The sequence below is a fragment of the Coloeus monedula genome, assembly GCF_965178545.1.
Source record: "Coloeus monedula genome assembly, chromosome: 20".
NCBI lineage: Eukaryota > Metazoa > Chordata > Aves > Passeriformes > Corvidae > Coloeus > Coloeus monedula.
Window position 1 is genome coordinate 5,027,280 of NC_138800.1, and position 26,876 is coordinate 5,054,155.

At 49.9% G+C, this 26,876-nt stretch overlaps 1 protein-coding gene across 3 annotated transcripts in view; it reads right to left on the minus strand.

The window, feature by feature from the left end:
• The window catches only part of DTX2 (deltex E3 ubiquitin ligase 2), a 35,087-nt gene that overhangs the window by 3,968 nt on the left and 4,243 nt on the right, over positions 1-26,876 (minus strand). For 2 of the 3 annotated variants that reach the window (XM_082294575.1, XM_082294576.1), the window contains exons 2-5: positions 25,842-26,225; positions 20,584-21,169; positions 12,329-12,387; positions 5,339-5,470 (exon numbers count right to left, since the gene is read on the minus strand). In XM_082294575.1, the coding sequence (XP_082150701.1) occupies positions 5,339-5,470; positions 12,329-12,387; positions 20,584-21,169; positions 25,842-26,148 (1,084 nt within the window). In that variant the 5' untranslated portion in view covers positions 26,149-26,225. The remainder of the gene's footprint in view (positions 1-5,338; positions 5,471-12,328; positions 12,388-20,583; positions 21,170-25,841; positions 26,226-26,876) is intronic. The other variant, XM_082294577.1, reaches the window with a different exon arrangement.

The following is a 26,876-nucleotide window of genomic DNA, read 5'->3' on the forward strand; positions in this document are numbered from 1 at the left end:
CAGAGCAGGGCTGTGAGGATCAATCTCTGGAGATCCCAGGCCAGGAAGGTGGCAACAGGATTAAGCATTGAGCCAAAGGTAACACAGAAGTGGGTGTTTTCCTCTTCAGGGGCCAAAACCCCCTGGAAAAGCATTTCCAAGAACTGCCCCGAGAGCAGGAAACAGGGAGGAGCCTGGGCAAGCGTCAGGCTTCCACTTCTACGGCCAAAGGCTCAGCGGTGCCAGGAGCTGCTTCAAGGCCTCAGCACCAGACCTCACAGGGAATGTGGCTCCTTGTCTTGTCTTTTCCAAAGAAGAGAAACAGGTCCAGGAATTCTCTGCTGGGACCTTGCTTGCATGCAGCAGATCAAGAGCTAGGAACGAGCCTGGAGGGGATGTGATCAGTCTGAGCTGTCCCAGTCCACTGTACCTGCAACCCTCCAGCCGAGTGTTCTGTGATGTCCGTACTCCAGGCTGGCACCTTCCACCTGTGGCAGCTGGAATCAGCCTCTGGAGACCTTCATGGCCCTACAGGAGATGGAGGCTTCAACTTCTTTTGCTCTACAGGTTTTAGGAAGAACTCTGTGAGCAGGACTAGCTACTATCCACCCTAACTTCATCCACTTCCACGATGACCACTGTGTTCTCATCCCTGTGGATCCCGTGCTGCCTGACAGACAGACCCCCAAATCCTTCTCCACCCAACCTGCATTTTCCAGGTGGCTCTTTCTGAAGTGACCTTCTTGTCTCCTCTGGCTTTGGGCTGGAGAAAGCAAAGTCAAAAAGATGTACAGCCACAGTGAAGACAGCGAGGGAAGGGAGCAGGGAGGGTGTGTTACACCATCAGCAACACCTGCCCAGCACTTGGCAGAAAGCCCCAGCTCACCTGCTCCCACCTGCACAGCAGATCTGAGCAGCTTTAGAGCAGTTCAGCTCATTCAGGGTGGTGGGGGATCGCTCCTTTCACAGAATCCCTCATGACTTTCTTTCTCTGGAGCAGCTCCAAGGAACAAAGAGATAACTCACCCAAGAACTGGCCAGGCTCATTCAAATGAAATCAATAAAAGAGACAATTCTGGTGCAGAGTTGGGTAAGAGTGAGACAGGAAAGCTCTTGGGATTTTGGGCATTACACCACTTCACCAAGAACCAAACAGGCAGAAGGTGATGCAGCCCTCAGCTACCCTGAGGAGACCCACGCCTGATGGATTTGCACTGTGGCATTTCCAATCTGTCCCTGTCACTTTGCTGTGACAATGCTCTAATGCATTTAGAGCCACCAAGGCTGCCTGGAGAGAGAAAGGGCCAGGCAGCCCTGATGCTTTAGAAAAGCCATCCCCAGCTGCAAGGATTTCAACGTCCAGTCCTAAAGAAGCCTTTTGATGCTGAGAGCTCTGTTTCAGCAAGGGTAGCAAAGCCCACATGGCCCTCCTTGGGCAGACCAGCACGTCTGGCTGGCCACTAATCAGCAGCACAGGGGGAGCCAGGAGGCAGCTGGGACTACGGCACGAGCCACGTATGCTCCAGCACGTGAATCACTTCCTTACAGGACTGTTTACTCCATAAAGATGTTTTGCCTCCAAATCTTTGTTCTAGCCATCCCCTGGGATCATCAAAGCCTGTTCAGTCCCCAATTTTCTGGATTCAATAGTGGATTGAAAATGGACTGGAAGAATTGACCAGTGCTGTTTATCACCAGCTGGCCCAGTGCTGTGCTACGGATTTATCCGGGATGCCAAAGAATGTTTACCATTCTTTCATTTACAAAGAGAGGAATATCAAATTGTTTTAATGCTTCCCCTTCCTCCCTGTAGATAATAAGCTGCTTGCTTGTTCCACGGGTAACATTTAACAGATGTGTTTTGAATCCTTGCTCGGCAACCAAATGCTTGCAGCAGTAATATCTTCTTCTGTATCCCAAAACAAGCCATATGGTTTCCAGCAGACTTTTTTTGATACCCTCTGCAGGCCACACACTGGTTGTTCCTAGTTATTGTCATGGACAGTCACATCAGCTCCCATCACCTCCGCTCCCTGGACTTGCAAAGGCCGTGTCTGTAGATTTCTCCATATCCTGCATTTCAGCAGGAAAAACCAGAGCATCCCTGTTTTTTCAGCCTGTCTCCCTCAGCAGATGTTTCCCCAGGGGAACAGCAAGATCTCCCAGCTCTGAGGGGCTCCCACCCATCCCATAAGCACTGGCACAGTCTGCAGATCCAGCTGCAGGTGGATGGCAAGGAAGGATGAGCATGCTCCTCTCCTTCCTCACTGCAGCACCTGCAGTGATTGCCCATCCCAGAGAGGATGGATGTGCAGGGAAACTTCCTCACCAGGTGGATGTGGGTAACAAGTGACACAGCAGACCCAAGCAGTCCCCTGGAGAGCCTTGGAAAGGCTGGGGAGCTCTGTGGCGGCCAGTTCCATGCACAAGCAGCACTTGGAGAGAGCAGGACAAGGCACTTGTCCTCCTGCCTCCTGGACAGCAGTCAGGTCCCAGCCAGCGATGCTGGCACGAGGCAGCAGCTGCAGCATCCCAAGGCAGCACCAATCCATCAGGATGGCAGAGGCTGCCAAGCCCTGTGCCAGCATGGAGAGCACAGAGCCTGCCCAGAGACTACGGCTTCCCCAAGCCCTGCAGCACCTGGCTGTGCCAGAGACATCCCTGCCAGAGCAGCAACAATGCTAACGAGTCTTGACTAATTAGTGCCTCTGTTTAACACACCCAGCTATTCACCCAGCCAGCTGCAGTTCTACCAGCACTGCCTCACCCCGTGTGGGACCAGGGTTGGCAGCAGCAGGAGGGAGGGAGAAGGGACTCAGGAGGGGCACACTGCACCCACCACCAGCTGGTTGTGGTCAGTGTAATGCTGGGTCTAGTCCTGGATGAAGAGCTCTTGCTTGAGCTCTCCATGATGGAAAATCCTAAAAGGATGTGGGAAAGAACACACAATGCAGAAATTCAGGGCACAAAACAAACCCATTTCTGTTGGCAGCATCAGGGTCTGTGAAGGGAAAGAGAAAAGTCTGGCCAGAAGTCAGGCTCAGTACCTGCACTGCAGAAAAATGTTCCTAAGCCCCGAGGGGTGTTGTACAAACACAGCTTGTTCCTGGAAGGGACTGAACACACTCTGCATCCCAGGAGTGAGGCACTCCACAGGACTGGCATTCCAGCCCCCACCAACAGGAATCCCGCTTTTTAAAATAAGAGGGAGGATTTTAACAACCTAAACCACTGAAATGTTCCCCTTCTCATGGGTCAGTGTGGGAAAAGGCTGATGTGGCAGTCTCCTCTGCAGCACATCCTGGGCAGGAAGAGGAGAGCTGGGACAAATCCTGCCATGCTGGATGGGAGAAGGAGATGCTTGATGCCCCTTTCCCATTCCATCCCTCCTACTGGTGTTGCCTCTCCGCTCCTCTGCGGGTGTCCCAGCCCCAGCAGGTGGCATTGGAGAGCCGGCAGGGAGGCGACAGCCTGCCCTGGGGCAGGAACTGGAAGAAGTGATGCTGATGGGGTGCACAGCTACAGCCAGGGGACACCCAATGGACACCTGGTGTGGTGTGTGCTGCTCTCACCTCCCAGCCCATGTCCCATTCTTCCCACTCCCCTTTCCATGCCCTGCATTGCTGCTCTCCCCACCCAGTTCAGAAGTGACAAGACACATCCTGCTGTCCTGTTAACATCCCACCCTTGCAGCATCCTGGGTGTTTGCACCCCACCCCCTCGGTGCCAGGGACAGCTGGATTGTGCGAGCGGAGCAGCGCCTGGGACCAACAGATCCTACAGAGGAGGCAGCAGCCAGCCAAGCTGTGTGTGTGGCCATCCCATGACCTAAATACAGCTGTTTCATGTCACTAACCAGCAGCAGGTGGCCAACACCAGTGCAGGCCTGGCCCTCGTTGTTTTGGGCTCCTCCAGTGACAGGGACAAGCCAGTGCCTCTGTGGGAGGGCGTGGCCTCGCCACAGCTCCCTTTTGGCACTGTTTCCAGGGCATTCCCACCACCCAGCCCTCATTCCTGCCCTTGGATGCTACCCGTGCCAGGAATGAAGCACCAGGAGCCACACAACCCCACCACTCTGCCAGCTGGCTGCATGAAGCACGATCCTCATCCAGCCCCTCTGCCACCCACCTCTGCTCAGCTCTTCTCCTTCACCTCCCATTTTCCTTTGCTCCTCCTGTTCTTCGCTGCTTCTCCTGCCGCCCCTGCTTTCTCCTCCCCCTCCATCACACATCCTACTCCACATTTGCTCTCTCACTCCTTCTCACAGCTCTCTCCACAATGCATTTCCACAAAATACCTCCCTCCTCATTTAATTTCTATTTTCCTTCCTGCCTCCTTCAGACAGCTTTGGACTTCATGGACTCTGAGGAGAGAGAAAAAGGTACCAACAAACTCCCCAGACAGGCAGGTATCTCCTCCTCCCCACCTCTGAGCTTTTCCCTTTCTTAAAGGTAAAGACCTCTGTGTTGAACATCTCCAGTCCCCACTTGGCTTATCCAAAGGGGGACACGCTGTAGGTTTGGTGGTGGTTGACATCCCTGTGCCAGGGCTGGCAAACAACCTCTACAGCTACACCAGGCTGGATTCACATCTACCCCTGCAGCCTGCTACACAGGGATAGGATCCAGGCTCTAAACTGGGAGCCACAGGCTCTGCAAAGGTGAGGGGTGCCAGTGAGGTATGAAGAGGTGAAATGAAGGCTCTACCCTGGAGGTGGCTCCGCCCAGCAGGAGAGCTGAGGTAATCCATCCCTTCCTGCCAGGGCACACCCACCTGAGAGCGCTCCACTCCACTCCCTTCCACCCCAGACTCAAGTGGAAAGAACAAACCCTCTGCAATTCGCCCTTAAAAGCCCTCCATGACTCAGGAGCCTGCTTGTCTGGGAGATCCTTGTCATCCCATGACTCAATCACGACAAACATGGCTCACAAGCAAATCTTCTCTGCAGAGCACATACGGATTTGATGTTCTTTGTAATGGTCGCTCAGCTCTCTGACTTGTCCCACCAACAACTCAGAAGGTCCTGGTATGTGGACACTCCCTAAGAGGGTGTAGCAAGATCACAGGGGAAGTCGATGGAGTTTGACATGCAGAGAGCAGATCTGTTCCAGCTGTAATTTTGTGTGGAAACAAGCAGACCTACCACAGGACCACACCTACTTTACCATGGTATTTTACAGCCTGTCAGAGACACTGCTGGTCAGGGGAGACACGTCCTGCTTCTCCCCTCACCGGGACGAACATCATCAATCAAACCAGAAGAGCCAAGAGGGTGGGGGGGAAACAAAAGGAAAAGAGGAGGGCAGAGAGATAAAGAAAAGGAGATGGAAGCAAACATCAGAGTTTGAGCAGGAACTACCTTTCTTGGACACTTTCCTCCCCTCCTTAACTGAGCTGTGTTTTTTAGTGGCCTTATGGGTGCTGGCAGCTTGCGGCACACGGGTGAGGTGCACGGGCAGTCCGGCGGCTGACATCAGAATAGCTGTCATGCCTACAGTGGGTACGAGGTCAACATGCAGGAAGGAAACAACGGGGAAACACATTCATTAAAAAAAAAAACTTTAACCTTTCAAAGAAAATAAAAAGAAAATAAAGTAAAATAAAATAAAACCCAAGTCCTTAGTTCTGAGGGCATAAAACGTCTGAGAGGTAACAGGGCTGGAGTCGGCACAAGGAGAGGAGCTGGAGGTTTTCAGAGGGAGGAGCCCAGGCAGCAAATTAGGGAGGGAAATGTGGGCACGTGTCTTGTCTGTGACCCTCTGTGCTAGTGTGTGAATAGGACCTTCCTCTTTGGGCTTTAGGGCTCCTCAGGCACCGAGTCTGCTGTGGTGCAGAGTTCTCCCGCTCACCAGAGCCCTGGAAGCAGCCCTGAAGGATGAAGATCATCACCCATAACCCCTAAAAGGTCCTGCCCAGCTGCTCCCCCCTAAAGCTACTCATTTCAACAGTGTCACACTGAACCAATCCCCAGAGTGCAGCTGAACTGCCTTCAAGCACCAGGGCAGAGCTGCCCCACACAGCTCCCCACTCACCCCACACCCTCTCCTCCCTGGCACTCGGGTTTTTCCTCATACCCCCCAGCAGCAATGCAATCCTCATCCTCCCCCATCCCAGCTAGCTGAATCCATGGAATGCAGTTTGATAAAACTAATGAATCATTGAAAAGGACAGCCATTCCCTGAAGGTAAAATTGGCACACAGAAAGCTACAGGACTGATAATGCTGATCCGAGATGATGTTTGCCTGGGAAATCCAGGCTGGTTACAAATCATAACGTTTCCAAGGTACCATACTGCTCTCACACTTAAATCCAAGAGAACACCTGCTTCTGCTTTCCCAAGAGCAACTTCCCACCTGCAACAGTCAGCACCAGAAATAAGAGAAATTGCTTATAGCTGCAAACCAACAGCAGAAAACCTAAAAGCCAGCATTCCCCCAGAAATCCCCTTTGAGAGCAGACCACGCAAACCACATCCTAATGCTACAGATATTCCTGCTCAGTAATGCATGGCCAAAGCAGAGATTTCCAAGCATTTATTTTTGCAAGCCTCTACTTGGCCATGTGGGGAAAGGAAGATTCTAGAGCACACTTGTTCAGGACAAAAATGAGGCACCTTGCCCACACATGACTGAAAATCGAGTTATGATGGGAAGCATCAGCTTTGTGTATAAGTGGTAAGACTATTTTCTGCCTCAAATATGCAACCAGTCAAGAACTTCTGTCCTGTGACTACAAATCCCCTGTGCAAGGCCTGTGTCAGTGCCCCCACGAGCAGAACTACTCCTACACAGTGCTGACCACAATTTGTACCTCCTTTTCGTAAGGTCTGAGCACAAATATTCCAGAAGCTGTTCAACTCCTTTCTTGACAGCTGAAGTAGAATGGTTTTACTAAAACTTTCCTATTTAAGGATCAAAAGGCAGACAGGAGGGGTTTCACAATACAGGGAGAGGGGCAGAGACAGAGGAAGGAGTTTCCCCAGGGTTGCCCAAGAACTTTTGGAAGAGCTGGGCTGACCACAAGACCAGGCTGCCCAATGGATGGTGAAATGCACTTCCAAAGGGGAACAGGTAACCGGGCAGCCACGGATCACCCTCAAAGTGGATCTAGATCTGAGATCTACAGTTCTCCCAGTTCCCAGGAGCTGCAGAGCCAGAGGACCTCCAAAGCATACAAACACGGGGTTAGTACCCCTTGCCCTCCTGACAGCACCAGGCAGAGCCGAGGAGAGCTCGTCAGATCCAGAAATTTCACCACCAAAATAACTCCCTTAAAGTCCTAACTAAAGGTCACAAGCCTATTGCAAGTTCTCAACCCATCAAAGCCAGCAGTCCACTACTCCCAGGGAGCCCTAAGGAAGAGCATAAATGTCCCCAGAACAAAAGCTACTTGTTTTTTCAATAAGTACAGCTGAGAGACCCAAAGCCCAGCAGCAAAGCTGCCCCCTGCACTTTTCAGGTCCTTTCCCCTTCCAGCAGGGAACAGTCAGAGATACTCCAAGAAGAGCAGCAGCAATCACTCTGACTAGAGAGGCTGGAGGAACAATATTCTTGAGAGACAGGGGAAGATCTCCTGCCACAGCTGGGGAAATCATCTCAGCCTGACCCCACTGAGGCTGCACAATAGTATTCCTAGAACTGGTGCAGGAAAGGAACATGAAATTTGTCTTTAAAAAAGCTGTTTCTAAGCAGTGCAATAGCACTGATGGCACAGACTGACATTTGAAAAGCGAGTCCAAAGACTAACAGGGATTATCACCACCCACGCACAGCTGACTGATAGGCAAATGCAAAATTAATGTGCTCTTCTGAAGAGATCAATACTGTCTTGCTAACATTAGCATGCAGAACCCAGGAAAAAAGAGAAAACAGAAGCACAGGCTGAACAACTGGGTTCAGACTCTCAGTAGCAGAGGGCAACAAAATTCAGACTAAGCAAAAAGCAGGAGTCACAGAACCTCATGTGAGTTCAGCTACTCGGTAACGCTGCCCCCCTTGTAGCTGGAATAAAGTGTCCAAAACTGTCTGCCAGCATCATGAATCATCACAAAACAAACCCAAAAAACCACCAAAGCAAACAAAAAAAACAACAAAAAACCCAAACAAACAAAACCACAACAAAAAAAACCCAAAACACCCCCCCCCCAAAAAAAAAAAAAAAAAAATCAAAAACCAACCAAAAAACCCATTTGTTCCATTAACTTTTTGGTTTTTGAGCTGCGAACCCACCTGCAACTCCACACAGACATACAGCACAGGGCAAACATGGGACCAGGAGAATTACCCCAACTCAATGTTCTCCAATCTCAAATAACTCAAGAAAAGGTATAAACGGTAAATTACCTTTTCTTGGCCAGTTTTTAAGTTTCTGCTACCTTTGGAGCTACATGCAATGAATCATCTTCTGCAGATTCAAGTAAAGAGAGCATTCAAAAAGGTTCTGGTGTTATGCTCTGCTGCCTCATGTCAACCCCCAGTAGCCATGCTATGCTGCCTTTAAAGTTCAAATACAATACTGGAAATCTCAGCATTAACAATCTTCCCACAAGTTGGGTGACTGGAGTCCCCAGGAAGGGACATCCTCTGAGCCAGGCCTTAGGTGAGAGGGTGTTTTCCTACAAAGTGCCAAAACAATACAGACAAAAGTCACATGGGCAGATTGAGCATCCAGTTCTGACCTGTGGACACAACAATTTCAAGTCAGAACCTGTTCCAGGCATGTGTGGAGTTATGCCAGGAGCAAGTGGAGCCCTGGCCGCGGATAAATTCTCACCTGAATACAAGTTGCAACATGACAAGCTTGCCCAGACTAAGACTGCTTTGGAGACGTTCCTGTGAGAGTTCCTGCTGCTCACTAGCTAGTCCAGGAGCTTGAAAAATATTATTTTCTATGTTCACACTTTCCACTGGGCTCTGGGTTTCTTCCCTGCAAGGATTGCAGGAGGAACGGGACAGAAAACCTTGCAAAGAATCCTTTGGGATCTGATCTGATTCTATGTGTGCAATAACCACATGCAGAACTGCCTTTCTTCTCTTGCTCAAAGCCTCTTATTGGGCCAGAAACACAACATTAGTGGCTCCTTGGGGTAAAATTATTTTCACTGGAGCTATGACAACATCCACCAACTTTTTTCAGCCTGCTGTGTAAATAAGGGACTTTTTGTAACATCCTGTACAGAAGCTGAGCACAGGAAAAACACCCTGACATTATGTAATGAGTGTTGGCCACACAGTCACTCACACCCAGCCCAACATGCCCCTTTGGCCACCAGCTCTGGTCACTGGCCTGGATTTGCACACATCTCAGGCTGGTACAGGGCAGAGCTTACCTGCAGATAATGTGAGACCTCAGAAAAGCATTTGTACAATTGTATCCACCAGCAAAATCAGTATGGTTAGCACATTCCCAAATGCCCCAGCTCCAGGAAACATGCAAACAAGAAAAGCTCGGTTTTATTTAACAAAAAGCTCCTTTTCAGATTTCATCTTAAACAATAGTATTAGAAGGGCCTTTATAAGAGCACCTTGCCACCCCTCAGCCCCAAGGCACAACAGCTAAACTCCGTTATTCCCAAGAAATGTTAGTCCAGCTGATCCTTCAACACCAACACTGTGGTTAAACAATTTGCTTAGACCTGTTTGGCATTTCACTGTACTGATCAAATACTTGGGGGAAAAGAAAAAGCTTAAAAGACAAGTTCCACATGCACCATGAAGGATTAAAACAGCAGAAAGCAAAGAAAAAAATTGTACTTTCTTGTACAAAACACGGTTTTAAAGTCAGCTTCATGATTTCTGGGATCCCGAGAGGTGCTTTCAGAAGATGTGGGGTTGACAGTGTTACAAATCCCTGACTCAAATCCCCAGGCACCCATCACACAAACAAAACCCAGCTTCTAATTCAGACTCACAGGACTCCTCATCTCCTGTTTAGCCACCACAGCTTCTCTCTGCATCCAAGAGATGCACCTGCAGCAGTTCTCAACATCACCCATGAGATTCAGGGGTTGTATCTGTCCAGCTTCAAACCAGAGCTAAAGCTGCTGAGGCACCAGGGGACAGAGACCAAGGGTTCTGAGACTGCTGGACACATTTTCCAAAATAAAGCCTCCTTCATTTATGTCTGAGACTTCTCTCTCCCTCACAACATTGTCCCCCACCCTTCTCCACTGATGTTGTAGGAAGCAGTCATGCAGTGGGGACTGGAGGAACAAAAGGAGCCCAGCCTGTGTTAGAGAATCACCTGAGTAACGAGTAACTTGAACACCATCGGCAGGATTTTAATTATGAACAAAATACCACTTCCCAGAAGAGGTTCTAAAACCAGAAAGCAGAGCATAGAGAGGAAGAAGGTGTCCCTAAAGACCCAGCCAATTAATATTTCAACAAAATTTTTTCTTTTTACCAGAACTCCATTGCTTGCTTTTCACCAGAAATATCCGCAGAGATTTATTTTCCTTCCGCTCCCTAATTAACTTGTATTAATCTTTCCTCCGCTTCTATGTGACTTTGAGGACTCAAATTCAGATTTCCCTCCTCCCTTGCACCTCTGAGGTGTGGGACACTTGGCAAAAGGCAGCACAGCACCCAAAGCTGTGTTCTGTAAAGGCGTGGATCTGAAGGCGACCCCAAGGAGTTGTTTCTGCACTTCCCTGCATTCCTGTGTGTCTCCTGCTGGTTGCCTCAGGGAGAGGTAAAGAGTATTAAAATGAGTAATTATCTTTTCTTTTACACCCCCAGACTGCAACAACAGAGATACCAAGTACAAATTTAACCATTTTATTGTATTAAATGATGGCAAATGGTTTATTCTATTGGGATTTCCTGCAGCCTTTTACATCTAAACGTGGCACCACAAGGCATAAACAGACCACACACATTCACCTCTTCCACCTCTTGTACATGGAGAATGAGATCACAGTTAACACAGCCTGGATTCATCAGAGCTCTTCAGCTCTGTGCTTTATTTACCTTTATGTGATTAAGGACCTAATTACACAGTCAGTGCTAACAGCCAGGGCATGAAAAGCAGAGCTGTTACAAGCAAGGGGAGTTCTGCTCAGGTCACCCACCAAGACAAGGTCTGAGCTTGACTTTACACCTCGTTTCCACAGCGATTTGCTAAGGAGGAGACAGATGGGCTGCATGCTGTCAGAGGACACCTGTGTTAGTCTTCATGCAGTGCCAGTTTGGCTACAGATACAGGCAAGGCAGTTTTCATGATAGTGCCAACATTAAATGAAGGGAAACATCAATCCTGAGGATCCTTTTTACACAGGGTAAAACCTAGCACTCAAGAAGAGACCAAACACCCTTTCTGGAATAAGGTGGGAACCATTGCCTTGAAAAACAAGAATGTAACTGTCTCTGCTTGCTCAGGAGCAAAGGTTGGTATCCCTGGAGCTAATAACCTCAAGAGACCATGCATGGACAAGAGCCAGAGGAAGGAGAGGATTAACAGACATTTTGTAGTGTCTGAAACACAAAACTCCAGAAAATACCAGAAATCAGATGTTTTCCACTCCTCTACCAGGTTATGATAGAGTTTTGAGCACACAGTTGGTGCCGGTACAGAGACCTCTGCTCTGGGCAGAGCACCCAAATTCCCCAGCACCACCATACCAGAGTCACTGTTTTGGGACAGCAATGCTTCCACTGGGAGAGGACAGCACAAATTGTCATTTTCAAGGCAATGCCATTTCAAAACTTTAACAGGCAAATCTACTCTGAAAAGGAGCACTGAAAATTGGCACTTTCATCCCTCCCAGACACACTTCTCAGTATATTTAGTCCTGTGTTCACAGGTTTGGATAACAAGCAAGCCTGCATTCTGCTGCACCAGGAGACAATGTCTGATTCAACTTCTCCCCTTTCCCAACACAAGGCATCACAATCCTCTTTAAGCTAAAGACCACCTGAGCTTTTTAAATAAAACCACATTGTAAAAAGTCATATTAAAAACCACACAAAATCTCACACCACTTCTCTCCTCTGACTTTATAAAAGCAGAAAATAGCAGCCAGCACTGAGCTTGCTTCACATACCCCTTCCTTTGCTACTTGCTCATCCACATGTACAGAAGATGATGAATAGCCATGCCTCAAACAATCCCACTTATTTTGAAGCCTCAGCATGAGAAAAAGAGTTATTAAGGCTTGTCCATCCTGTTCTCCCCCAGATTTGCCCTGTTTGCTTTTCTGGGAAGTCTTTGGGTCTAAAACCTTAACTGCCAGCAGCATTTCTGACTCTTTCCAAAAGTCAAAAATGGAAAGTAAGTGCCACAGAAAGGCAAACCTCTCACTCACCTCATCCTAAGGATTGAGCAAATAAAGCACAGGGGGGTTCTTACCTGCCAGGGCCTGGTTCACTCTGCTGGGTTTAGACATCTTGACAGGCAGGGTTTGGGCACTGGAGAGAGAAAAAAAGGATGACGTTAACAGCAAGGATCAGAGACAAACAAAACAGAGACAATTCAGCAATGCACTACTCCCTCCTGAGACCCAGGGCCCTGGATATATTAAGAGGGATTAATTGCTCAGATGAGCCCCAGCTGGGACCCTCACCCATGCACCCTTCTCCCACTGGTCCAGCAGCTGTATTTAAGGAGCTGTGTCCTTACCAGAGCTCTCTCCTAGATTAACTTACCTGCAAGGTGGGCCTTAGGGCTATGCTGTATGTAGCTGCTTCCAGCCCCATCTCCTCCTGAGTCATCCATTCCTCCTGCTGGACCCTGCTCTGATCCTGTGATACATCCCTGCTCTTGCTACTCCACCACAGAGCTTCCTATGAGCAGCCAACCTGCACTACACATCCAAGGGGGATGTGGGGACAAGGGAGGAAAAGCTGGAGGAGACTTAGAAGAGCTTAACCCCCATTTTTATTTGGAAATCAAGAGAATTTGGACACCCAACATCCCTTTCAGAGTCCTCATCTACTTGTTTTGGCAGTGCTGGCAGCTGTACTTCGAGTTTGGGATACGTGGGCAGCCAGGGTTATGCCATTAGCTGGCCACAGGAGTTAGGGAGGAAAGGGGAGCAGCAGCATCAACACTGATGGGGGGGGGGGTCACTAGAGGAGAAAGAAAGCTGGATCCACAGGAGCAGAGCAGGAACATTTGAAATCCAACATGCTGGCACAGAGGAGCCACCCATGGGCTTTGTCTCAGGTGGCCCATGTGCCTGGGATGGATGAGGCTCATGCACCTCAGCTGCAGTTAATACATGGTGCATTCAGAAAACAATCTCCATGGGCTCTCCAAAATTACAGAAACCTGTTCAGCTGCTTAGGAATTCAGAGACTAAGGTGGTCAAGAGCCCAAATCTCACCCACTATTTAGGGGAAAACTTCTTCTGTCCAGCTGGGATGCAAGAGCTGCCTTGCCCAAAACGGTACCACAAAGGTCCCTCCTTTCAGTCTTGCTAAAATCTTTGTTCACATTTCCATAACAATGACCAGGGCTGAAAATATTTTTGAGTGACACATGGCTGTCTTCCACCCCTGACAGGGAAGGCATCCCCACCTCTCCCCTCTCCTACCTGCCACGGTTTGGAATGGGTTCCTGGAATGGGTTCCCACATGTGCTCTGAACTCCCTGAAGAGCCCCAGGCAGGACCAAGGGCTTGATGCAGCTCTGTCAGCCTGGCCAAGTGAGACCAGCATCCCCAGACCCTTATAAAGCTCTCCAGACCACAGAGGTTTCCCTTCTGCCTCTTTCAAAGTCTGTGCTTTCCCTTCTGCTGTCCCAAATTTTGCAATGCCTTCAAATGATGCAACAGACTGCTGTGGCTACAATTCAAACCCATCAAACACAGGGGAAATCTTCCCCGTGATTTCAAAGGGCTCTAAATCAGATGTCTTAATGACTCTCTTTCTTTCCCGATTCACCCTCTTAGTCACAGCTCTTTCTCAGGTACTTCCTGACTTGTTTATCTCAGCCCTTTGCGTCATCTCTGCCCCTATAATCCTCTTCAGAGGACGGCAAGGAGCAGGACTCCTTGTTCTCCAGCTGCAGACACTTGAGGACCAGGAACTTGAGAGAACTGCTCCCAAAAAACCAGAGACATTGGACATTCCCTCATTTCCTCCTCCAACTAAGAAGCCAAGAAGACACCACTGAACCTGTGACCCTGCATGTGACAGATAATGAAGAGTTTGTGTTTCATTGTCATGCCCTGAGATGAAGCAGCACCTTGGGCGCTTTCACTTCCCCATGGAAGGTAAAAATAAAATAAAGCACAGAGCTGAACCTTCCACTGTGCCAGGAAAGGAGGTGGGGGCAGGGGATCCTCCCAAAAGGCTGGAGCACGGGGTCATTACACCTGAGGCTGGAGAAAGCAAACCCAGAGCTGCCCTGGGAAGGTAATCACCGGTAACCATGCTTTGAAAAGATGGCAGAGAAGTTCTGCACTCTTCTTCCCTCATTGCAAGGCTCAAATCCAAGTCATCCATGAATCAGAACTTGTATGAAGTTGTCCTGGTTTCAGCTGGGATGGAGTTAATTTCCTTCCTAGTAGCTGGTACAGTGCTGTGTTTTGGATTTAGGATGAGAATAATGCTGATAACACAGGGATGTTTTAGTTGTTGCTGAGCAGTGTTTACATTAAGTGAGGCCTTTTCTGCTCCTCACCCCACCCCACCAGTGCAGAGGCTGGGGGGCACGAGAAGCTGGGAGGGGACACAGTTGGGACAGCTGACCCCAAGTGCCCCAAGGAATATTCCAGACCACAGGATGCCATGATCAGAAGAGAAAGCAGGGGGAAAACTACTGAGGGCTGTTGCTTGGGAACTGGCTGGGCATTGGTCAGTGGGTGTGAGCAATTGCTTAGTGCATCACTTGTTTTGTACATTTTAATTATCATCAGCATCATTACTTTCTTTCCCTTCTCTGTCCTGTTAAACTCTCTTTATTTTAACACAATATTTTTACCTCTTTTTTTTTAATTCTCTCCCCCATCCTCCTGGGGGAGGATGGAGTGAGCTGAGGGGCTGTGTGGTGATTAACTATCTGCTGGGTTAAACCACAGGAGAAGTGAGAAGAGCCCTTGAGGTCTGCAGAGAGAAACAGGTAAGTACTTGATGCATTTGCAAGCAGTCAAGTTTGGGAAGCTGTGAGTGCACTGCAGATAAATTACCATCCATGAGCCAGGAAACAGTCACTGATCAGCTGCACTCCTGGGGTAAAGGCAAAGTGTGTCAGCTTTGGCTGCTGGAGGCTTTGAGCCAACTGACGTGATGATGGGAGAAACCAAATACTTCTTATTTCACTAAATACACACATTCATTAGCAGCATCTCAGCTAACAGTGCTGTGGGATGTGCTGACCCATCCACTCTGCAGCATGGGAGCAGGGCTGCCACGGTCCCCGAGGTCTGTTACAACAGCAGAGAGCCCAAAGGCTGATGAAATCAAGGGAAATCCACACTGCCCTGAGGTACCACAACACTGCCTGGGCAGGTCTGCAGCCACAGTGTGTGGGAGGAAGTATTGCTGTGCCAAAAAAGGTGAGGAAATGTTACTCAGAGCCCACCCTGGGTCTGAAGTGGGGTTTTGGGGGGGAAGGGGATGAGGTAACATGGAAGGATATTGTTATTATAGTGTAACATGGGCTGTGCATCCAATAATGGAACAGCACAAGCTCAAGATATTCCAGCATCACCATACCAGTGCTGGCTTCTGGGGAGAGGTCCTGCTGATTTATTGAAAACAGCTCTGTTAGGAGAAAAACTGATGTTTTGATTAAGGGAGATCTTGGCAGCATCAGTGCAAGAGCAAGCACTGCAGTGTCGAGAGATGAGAAGGATCCACCGAGGCACCTGCTCCTGCTGCCCACAGAGATTTCTTGCCAGGCAGTGCCTTTAACTCCTGGCCAAGTGTTCAGGCTGTGCTTGCAACACCTGAAAGTCAACGCCTGAATTCTCTGAATGTTTCCTGGTATTGATTCCTCCTTCCTGGCCCAGTTTTGTCCTGCTGTTCACTGCAGCTCCTGCTCTCCCACTGCTCTGTGTGCTGGATGTTCCTGAGTGTAACAGGGATCACCAGGTTGTGAATAAAAGGATGCAAAACAAGACAATATCCTTGGAGATTCAGCAAGAAGATCCTGGTAAGATTTCCCATCGCTGGTTCCCAGGCACTCTGCTATGGGAAGCAGGCAGGGCAGACGGATATTTCAGCATGGCAAACCCACTCGCTTCTCCAGAATTTCAAGAATCTGCAACACCAGTGAGACAGCAAAGCACAAGTCCAGCAAGGAAATGTGTCAACAGCTTGGAATCCAGGGCTGCTGCCACTTCAAACACTGAGTGGCCAGGTTGGAGCCATCACCTGAGCCACACATACACAATATCCTAAAGGAGCAGAATTAGGGAAGCCTGTAGGAACTCATCCTCTCCACCTGATATAACCCTTTCTTCCTTCCTCTCCCCTGCACACAATCAGCAGGCCGCAGATCTCTGTATCATGGCCACAGATCTCTGTATCACGGCATCTTTGTAGCCCTCTGGGGAATAGCCAGTACTTCTCCTCACAGATCAGGGCAGCATTCAGCCCTGCTTCACACTAAGTGCTACCACAACACCTCAAGGTCCAAATCCCTTCCCAGGGCTCCCTGAGTGTCCGGTGACATTAATGACCCCAACCTGGTGGTAGCACCACGCTGGCTAAAAGGGCTGCAGGACAAGTCACAGTGGGCACAGTGGAACCAGCACCAGGAGAGCTCCTCACCACCCAAGGAGCTCATGGGAATGCCTATAGACAAAGGTGAAGGATAGAAAGGTGGAAAGAAAAAAGGAAAGGCCCTGGCTAGGGTCCCTCCTGATCCTACAAAGCATGTTGTTCCCCATGGGGGATTTTGGGGTGCAACAGCAGACCTTTCTTAGGAACACCCCAATTCTGCCAGCATCCTTTTCCAGCTCCCAAGACCCCCATTCCCTCTGATTTTATACAAAATCCTGCTCCCCTGAGCTGCCTGCCTTATTTGTAGGCAAAATCCAGACCAGCAGCCAAAGCCACATAAGCTCAGAGAAGCCTGCAGAGCTACTGTAGGGATTTGCCTGGCTGGGACACTAATTAATATCCCTCAGAAGATTGCTTCCTGCAGCTTTAGTCGCTCATATTACAAGCAGGGCACTCCTTACTGTGCTTCAGGAGTGTCTTACTCTGTAATTAGACAGCACAGTGCAGGAACAGGGGAGCTCTTGCCCTAGGGAATTGATGCTTTCCCATGTGAGGTGGGAAGGATGTGCCAGGAGGTGGCTGGGATCCTGGGGAGCTAAGCCCTGCTTCCCAGATCTGGTTAACAGTGCTGAGATAAGGACACAACCCTAGCCATGGCACATTCCATGTGCAGATTCCAGCACTGCCTGTGAGAGAGGCTGGATTCATTAACTGTGTTTAATCCACGAGAGGAAACTAATACACCAAGAAGCAAAGTAACTTGCCCACATGTATGTAATTCATTAGCAGCAAAGCCAAGGATATTAGCATCTAGTTAAGCCTTGGCACTCCTCTCTGGGTTTTCCAGTGGCTTTGACCCTCTTGAGAGCAGGAGGAAATTAAAGTGCATTTGGCAGTGCTGAAGCTCCGCCTGCTCTCACACCAGCATCCGCCCTCCAGCAAGCAGGAAATACATTTAATCACCCTCAGTGGCACAGCAGGCCGGGCATGCCCCTTCTGGGGGCTATCCCTGCCTGCTTGCCTGCTAGAAATAACTGTCACAGCCACACAGTGACCCAGGCAGCTTTCCAGGATGAACTGCACCTCGTTCTCAGCCCTGCAGGAGAGAGGTGCTGCCGTCTTTCGCTGTGTTTCCTGAAGAAACTGGGTGTAAACAACTACACTGCCTTTCAGTCTCTCCCAACGAGTTTTGAGCCCCCCTGCCAGTTGCAGCTCAGCCACCTCTGCAAGTTTTGTGGAGATCAGCAGTTTTGTAAAAGCAAGAAATCTGTCAGGGCTGCTTTGGAGCCAAAGCTTGCGGGGTGAACACAACACAACACAACCTTTAGCAGACACCAGAGGATCCACCGTGGTCCAGTGCTCCCATCCCTTGGGTCTCTTGAGCATGGCCCAACACAGGAATTGCACATCACAGCTAAGAGAACACAGCCAGAAACCCTTGGCAGGATAATTAACGCAGGATAATTAGCCAAAAAGGTTAGACTATTGGGTGATACAGGACATTGACTGCAAGGGAAGGGGAACTAACGACCATGCTATGTCTGAGGGGGGGAAGACAGGGAACCTAGAGGATAAAATAACCCAGGAATGCTCTGGGCTTAGGAATTAAAGGAAACACATTGTTAGAGTTTGCTACTCAGGTTTCCCCTAATTCACAGAAATTAAAGGATTTTCTGCTGGAACATGGGTTTCATGAGCCCAAGACTGTAACCCCAGCCAGGAGCAATTACACCCACCTAGTGGCATTTCCGACTCAATCCTAGCCCAGGGGTGATGGGAAAAGCCATCCAGAACTGTCAGCTGGGGATGAAAAAGTCCCTTTCACATATGGCACACTGCTGGAAGACAGAGATTGTCCCCCTGTGTGCACTTGTTGTTCTGGCAGGGCTAAAGGAGACTGACTCTGGCACAACTGATCCCAAAGGACTGGAGATCACACCCCAAGGGAATAGACAGCCCGGGGAGTGGGGCTCACTGGGGGTGTGGATTTTACACAAGTCTGACAGCACTCACACATTCCCAGGTATCCAAAGAGCTGCCACCTGCCCTGTGTGGCATGTCCTGCTGTCCTCAGCACAGATTTAGCTGTACAATCCCTTTGCTGGCTTGGCTAGGGATGATTGCCAGGACACCAGCCACCTCACCTCCTCCACAACACAAACAGATGAGCTGCAAAACAGGTTCAAACAGCCCGACCTCAACCAGCCACGGCATTGCTGGGCACTTCCTGGCCATCCCTCTCCTCCCAGTCAGCATTGCCTGGGCCATGGGCTCAGCTCATGGTCAGGAGCCCATGGCAACCCTCTCCCATCCTCCCTCCTTTCAGGACAGCCAGTCCCCCCACCAGTAGCACACCACGTACCCCAGACCCCGATCAGCTCCAGACAGGCTTGTGGGGCAACTGCTGCAGTATTTGGCTCTTCCTCTTCAAACTTCCCACCCTGAATCACTTTGCAAATCCTTTGGGGAAGGATGGGGGCTCCAGGCAGCCCAGCGGCCCCACACACCCACCAGTAACTCCTGCAAGAGGGGGAATTTGGCAGCTTCTTCAAGAGACAGCAAGAGCCTTACTGGGGGCTCCTGCAGGCAGTACTGAGGTCCGATTTTCAGCCCTACTCGAAGGCGACTGAAACAGAGAAGCACTGTGGATGCTCAAGGCAACACAAAAAATCACCAGGTGGAAAAAAAGCACCAAAAAAAGACCGTGAGAAAGAAGAACAGGATGTGAGAAGTCATCTCACTCAGATGACCCCAAAGAGGGAAAGTCCTGATACAACACTAACATCTCAAGATTCACGGTCTTGTTTAAAGCACAAATGAGATTCAAAACAAACCTCAAACTCCTGTGCCTTGTGCAATTAGCAGAATGTGTTTCCAACACTCTGCTAAATCTCTTATCTCTGTACTTGAACAGGTAAGTCAGCCCTAGCAAGTTCCCCTGCAGTTTCTCAGGGGTTCAACAGCTGGATTATTCCCGAAGTGAGTGCAAGGCCCTGCCACTTCCAGCCACTCACAAACAGAGGGAGCAGTCAGCCAGCCCTTGCTGGGTCAGACACTCGGTGCCAGCACTGCCACAGACAGGCCACACAGACCTCTGCTAGCAAGGGCTTGTGCACAGGAAGAATCAAGATCCTGAAAGTGGGATAACCAACTGTGGCTTGCCCCAGCAGCCCATGCCATGGAGAGGAGCCGGGCTTTCAGACCACAAGCCTCTGCTTTTCACTGAGCTGGGAGCAACCAAAAGGCCTGAAGAGAAGTGAAGCTCTTCCTCCCCCAACAGTAAGGTGCAAATATAGCCCTCCTTCAGCTCTAGCTGATAGGAGCTGAAACCCCAGGCTGAGAGGTGCACACTGGTTTCAGCTGTCAGAGAAGAGCCACAGTGAAAATGGATCCAGTGGCACCTCTGCTCTGCATCACCACTTAGCCTGGAAAATAGCCTGGACACCTGATTTTGACAGAGTTCATGAGGTTTCAGCCATATGCAAGGAGTCCTGTGGTCCCTCCTTGAAGGGGAAGAGCTTAAAATGAAGAGCAGTGTTCTGCTCTACTGCCTAATTTGAATTAAATGTGTTAACAAGTCCCCTTTTCCTTCACTCGGTCCCCCTCAAAGCTGTTTTTTAACCTAACCCAAAATACCACTGATCACTACTAATTTTCTCAAACCTTCAGAATCTCAACCTGAGTGAATTCCCCTGTGGTTCAGGGAGACCGCTAAACAGGGACTATGTTTCAAATGGGAAGAAAAGAGGTAGAAAGCAGAGAAGAAGTCTTTTCATCCACTGTACTGGATATACAAGCACAAACCTCTCTGTCCTAGGGAGAAGACCCTTGTAAAGTCCTCTGGGACAGAGAGGCTCCTGGATAATGCAGACCTGAGCACAGCAGATCTCTTGGACACACATATGGTACTTAAAGGTGAATTGGGATCTGTACCTGACTCCATTAGATGCTGCCAGTGCTGTGTTGAGGCTCCCAGTTTGAGCCAAAACCAAGGCGCTCTGTGCATTGAGTCTTGGTGTTGACCTTGCTCCAGTCAAAGCAGGTTTGTTATAGGGCACGAAGCCGACACTGGAGGAACTTACTGACGCTGTCCTCCCAGGAACCTGATGAGCAGTGGAAGAGTTGGGAAAGTTTGTCATGGAGTGACGGTAGCGTGTGGTGATGGGACCAGTCCCGCTGTTTGGCCAGCACTGCTGGCAAGAACATCCCACCCCTGTGTGAAGGGGTGTGGTGGAGGTTGTCACCGGGTACGGGGTGTCCAAACGCCTCTGAACGCTGCGGCGGAACCTCGTGGTCTTGTTGGTCTGGACTTGAGCCACAAAGTCAACTTCATAGTTGTAGCCCAAGGGCCCGAGATCGACTCGCTGGTGGTTGGTGGCATGGGCTTGCTCCAGGAACACGCAGACGTTCATCTCATAGGGGGACCACCCACCATCGTCGTTCTGCCACTCCCACATGACGCCCTGCCCGGCAGCAGAGTCCCCTGGGAAGACGTGCCTGCGGACAGCCCGCATCGTCCCTGTGTGGGAGAGGAGGGGAGAATAAACACAGTAATTTAGTGAGCAGAGAACCAAGAGGGATGCTGTACCAGGGATTTGTTTCTGCACAGATCTGTGCTGCCTTCTCTTCTCAACAGGGCTGGGTTTGCTCATGAAGCTTAGAGAAATGCAACATCTCCGAGATCCCTGTCCCTCTGCCAAATCTGATTGTGGGCTGGCAGCAGGTTCAAAAGCTGCTAGGAGGAAGGGTGGGAAAGGAGAGAAGGAGAGAGGATGCAGACGCAGACACACCCAAGCACAAAGGCACAGTGATCACATATGCCTCCCTGACGTTAAAAGGAAAAAACAGTAAAAAGGAAAAAAAAAAAAAAAATCAGGCAGAGGCACAGATCTGGTTAAAAAAAAAACAACTCCCACAACCTTGACAACAGAGTAACTATAGAGACAAGACACCATCGGGAAGTGCTTTGTAGGAGCACTTAAGGGGCTGAACGCCCACTTTGTTACACAAGGGTCAGGGCAATTTTGTTCTTAGGAGAGTGGGTGAAATCCCATAGGGGCAAGGACTTTGGAGAAGGGCAAACTTCTGCAGGCTCCTGACTGCTGGGAGAGAGAGCAAGACTAGAGAGGGGAAGACAATGAAATAACTTGAAAACTGGAGTGAGCAGCTGTTCAGACAAAGGGAGAGGAATGGAAGGAGACACACTACTCTTGCAAGGCAACTCGACAGCGACAGCTGGAGCTCGAACCCCCTGGAGCCTGGCTTTCCAGGATGACTTCATTCTTGGGTACTTTATCCCTTACTTCAAAAAAAGCAGCAGCCTAATGAGAGGGAAGGAAGCCACCCAACAGGACAGAAGCTCTGAAACCTTTGAAAAATGGGTTCTTGCAGCAGGAAAAGCCCTCAGCAGCATTCCGCACAGAGAAAGAGGAGCAGGAAAAGCTGCGGGGCAAGCAAGCCGGGGGATCTAGGAATGTGGGGGTGAACTGGGGTGCAGTGAGTTGTTACAACACAGGAGGAGTTCAAAGAACAGCACCAAGAAGAAAAAAAAAATAAAGCCTCTAAAGAGATCATGAGAGTTATGGCACTATGCTCCAGGACCCCAGGTGAAAATTTGCATGTTTCCAACTACCCACACCTACAGCCTGAGGAGAACTGCCCTAGGATACCACTGGTGACTCTGTGGTGCACAGGCAATCCAGGCAAGCTTCACACCCAACATGCACATCCCAAGAAAGAGGGAGGACAGCCCTCGTGGGACTCCACACTGCCAAAATCCAACTGCTGCTTCGTTCAGGCTCTGCCTGGCTGGATGCTGCCATGAGGATCATGCTGCTGTTATTCTACCCAATAGTACTGGGATGTTGTGGAAACTGTTTGTCCTTATCTCAGCACTGCTAAAGCTCCAGAGCTAACACAAAGACTAAGGTTCTCTCAAAGGCGGAATGTGCCAGACCAAGGAATGCCAGGGCTTGTGTTTCTGCTCCAGAGCAGCACCAAGCATCCCACTTATTGCAGAGCGGGACTCTCCAGTGACACCAGCCAGCAAACATCATCTCATCAGCACACTTAAAACACTTCTAGCAGCCAGTGAAACACAGCAACCTCCCCAAGAGCTCAACCATGGTGCTCAGGATTCCTGTGGGACCAGACCTTCCTCTGGCAGAAGGTATCAGCAGAACCAAAGTGACCTTCCCAGCCTGGAACTGACATCTTAGTGGGAAAGCAGACTAAAAAACCAAAAGCAAACTCTAGCAATGACTGCTCCTATCCAGCAAGTCCTGCCAAGTTTCAGAAACACAAACCCACAGCCTCAAAAGGTGGATAACTTCGGGAATGAACCCCTGAGCAGGAGGAGGACTAGGGATGAGACTGTGATGCCTTGGGTTTTAACTCTTATATTGTTCAAATCCTGTACTGCCTGGTGTGTAACTCTGGAGTTTCGTGTGGCCCGTTAGTTACTGCTCTCTCAGGCTGGTCAGACATAACAAACCCTCTCTAGGTTTGCTCTCCAAGGATACCTCGATTGTCTCAGGCCCCAAAATGTGTAAACTAAAGCCTTGAGAGGAGGGGCAAACTCGGGGTAATTACATCATTAGCTGAAGTTATAACTGGAGAATTAACCCTGATATGCAAATGGACCAAACCTATACAAGTGTGAAGAATCCGTGACCCAGGGTCCATCTTGGGTGGAGGCTTTGGACTGCCCAGGGTGTGCCTTTGAAGGCCCTTCAAATAAATACCTACTTTTATTCTCTTATTCGTGTCTAGTCTCTGTTTTTAGGTGACCACCATCAAGTGGACTGGGAATGAGATGGTGAGACACACACTACATTTAGAGATGAACCTGCTCCCAGAAAAAGGAGACTACCACAGGTTAGGCAAGGTGTCCAGTGGGACACATCTCAGGAGATTAGCAAGGCTTCCCCTGCTCCACTGGCAGGTGGGAAGCTAAAAGCAGCACAAAGAGGACTGCAGGACTTACTTGCAAGCAACTTGTGTTTTTAACACCCTCAAACAGCAGCAAAAAGAGGTTTTAGGAGTGAACAACAAGAGCAAGGCCCTGCACTTGGAAAACATCCCCCTTCCTCCAGGCTGGCAAGGAAACTGGCATTCCTCTGTGGGGTGGGCAAACAGCTGTGGTGAGAGGACAACTCCTGCTGCTTCCCTGCACTCACTCTCAGCTAATCTGCCTCGAGCAGCAGCTGAAGCCCACAGCTAATCCTGCCCACAAGATCCCCCCGCACAGCTGTCATTCCCTGCTGCTGGGGACGCTGCTCCCGTTAACACTGGCTTCCTGTTATTCTCCCTGGCTTCCTTTGAAGAGCCTATTTATCTGTCTAATAGCTAATGAGCAGAATACAACAGCCTATTTTTTGCACTGTTTAAAGATTTTTCATGGGGATGTTTCCTGCAGAGATTCTTTTCTCCAGCACATGACAAAGTTCAGCTGGCGGCTTGCTCAGAAAGGTTCACGTTTAAGGCAGAGCTTTGCAGAGAGAAAAAGCTTTGCTTAGAACTGGGCCATGGAAATGGATATGAGAGCTTTTCCAGTAGTCACGTTGCAGAGCACACAGGTATTTGTGGAGGGAGGTTCACAGCATTGGCCACTCTGATCAGCATCCCTTTGGATCGATGGGAAACACTGCAGGAGAGCTGTGGAGCAGAATCAGCCTTTTCGTTATGAACAGCTCAAACTTAGATCTAGACCAAGCAAAGATGAGATCATACCAGCCAACATCATTTCCAGAACTGAACTGGACTGTCCCACAGAGATGAACTACTCCAAACTACCCTGCAATGGACACTATTCACTGGGTGTTTTGAGAGCTCTCATGAGGGTCTAAAGAGATACAAACCCTCTAAGGGCAGACAGCTGTGCATGTGGAAAAGAATGTCCCACTCACACTGGGACACGTTCCACCCTCCCACAGGATCTCTGCTCACCTTCACCAGACAGCTTAGGACTGCTGTCCACGTGTTGGAGCACTGGCTGAAAAGGGCCAGAGGCTGCAAGGCTCCTTCACAAGTTTGGCATGAAAAAAACATGGAAGAAACAGCTGCTGGTGCCAGCTCTGGTGGTCCATGCTGTACTGCTTGAAGCCACAGCCTCAGCTGGCCTTCCAGATGTTTAAACAGGCCAAGCTGAGCACATCTGCCAAGGCACCCAGCCTAGACAGCTCCTCACCTTGCCCAGGACACTGCTAGATAAACTCAGCCTAAGGTCAGAATAAAAACACGGATGCAGCTGTGATGACCACTCACATTTGCTCCAACCACTTCCCTTTCCTGTCAGAATTGGCAGTTGATTCAAATATTGCTCATTTACTGTTTCAACTGGCAAGAAACCAACACATGCCTCTTTCTAAAGCTTGGGATGATGCTCAACTGTGTCCTGGAGTGATGGGAGATATCAGCAAAGGGGAACCCGATGGATGGAAAATTTTCCAAAGCAGCCATTCATTTGGGGTGTGTAATTTGGGATCTCCCTGGATTTTCCAGGGATGAAGTGCATGCATTCCATCCTTGGCCCTTTTCTAAGCTCCAGCTGCTCACATCTGGAGCAAAAGAGGGCAGGAGTAATCTCAGCAGATTCTGAGCTGTTACTCCCAGTGACCCCAGAAGAGAGGAGAATGAAAATCAGGTCTCAATTCTGCTATTGAGCCCATCCTGCCCTTTCTCCCTGGGAGGAAGCAAGCCAGGCTCGCACAGCACAAGTGGAGGGAATATTCTGCTGCAGCATTTTGGTGTCATGCGGGGGCCGCAGGCACTCACAAGCAGCTTGAGCAGGGCTGCATGCCAAGGTAAAGCAGCTGGCACTCCAGCTCCAGAGGGAGCAAGGGATTCAAGCAGGAGGGTTGGAATCGTAAAAAGGCCGTTTTTACGGAAGTGATCTTGAATGGATGGGGGGGCGGGGGGCAGTTTCCAGCTCTCAGAGCTCTGGCTCACAGGCTGTGAGCTCCAGGGGTCCCATGATGGTGCTCCTGAAGACATCACAGCTGTCTGCCTGCACCCAGCTCCACAGATTTTTCCACACTGGGCAGCAGACAGCATCAGGAGAGCAGCAGATGTGCTCACAGAGCTGCCCAGCACGGTAGCAAACAGCAGAGCTTTGCAGGGCTCTTACACACAGAATGACGCCCTGCTTATCCCCAAGCACACCAGCAAAACGGGTGGGGAAGCTCCCTTACCTGTATCCTGCCGGAATTGTGTCAAGCTTGGAATGTCGATGACATAGGGAGCCAAGGCGGGATCCGCACGTCCCAAAGGGATGCTGCTGACCAGCCCCGACCCCGAGCGCCGGCCCTTCTGCTGAGAGGCTTGGATAATCTGCTCGATGTAGCTGCAGACATTGCCTCGGTACGGCCTCCACCTGCCAAATTCATCCTGCCATTCCCACACAGCCACTGCCGTGGAGCTGCTGCTGTGCCCCGGGGCAGAACTGGGCAGTCCGGATGGCCCGGCTGAACTGCTTCCCGATCCCTGAGCTGCTGCCATGTTCCTCCCTGAGGTCTGGAAACGCCGCGATTGGAAGTGGCAGCTGCACTGGCCTTACACCATTTTCTCCTGGGGACCTGCAACAAGAAACAGAGCACAGGGAGCTGAGAATGATGTCCTAAATCCCCCCAACCCACACCCATATCACACAAGCCATCTGAGAGGGAAACAAGCTCTGTCTTTCACAGAGGACGTTCACTCTGGATTTAAGAGACTCCAGAGAAGCAGACTGGCCTCAATACCCTGTGGCTGAGGGTGAGTGAGGTACCACCACTCACTCCCTGCCAATGCTGGCAACTTCTCCTGCTAATTGAGAGCAAACACTCTTCACTGAGACTTTGCTTCCTGTGGTTTGTGGCACCAAACACCACCTGAGTCACCACAGATCTGTACCAAACCATCCCTGAGCCACTGCTGATCTGTGTCAGGCAGACCTGTAAGCCTTGGCATGAGTTCAGACAGACATTCACTAGCCAGGAGTGTGCCAAGGCAAGCTGCCATTCTGCCCCTTCCCCATGCTCAGCACTGCTCCTGGCAGCATTACACTGACCACCCCAATGTGAGCTCCCAAATGCTGGCCAAACACTCATTCACAGTAATGACTTAGTTACACAAGTGGCTCCCAAACTCTTCACACTGATCTGAGCTCCAGAGCTACACCATCAGCTCCATTCAGGCTTCTGACCACTTAGTTCTGGCCCAGGATCAGTCTGTGACTCCTTCTGTGC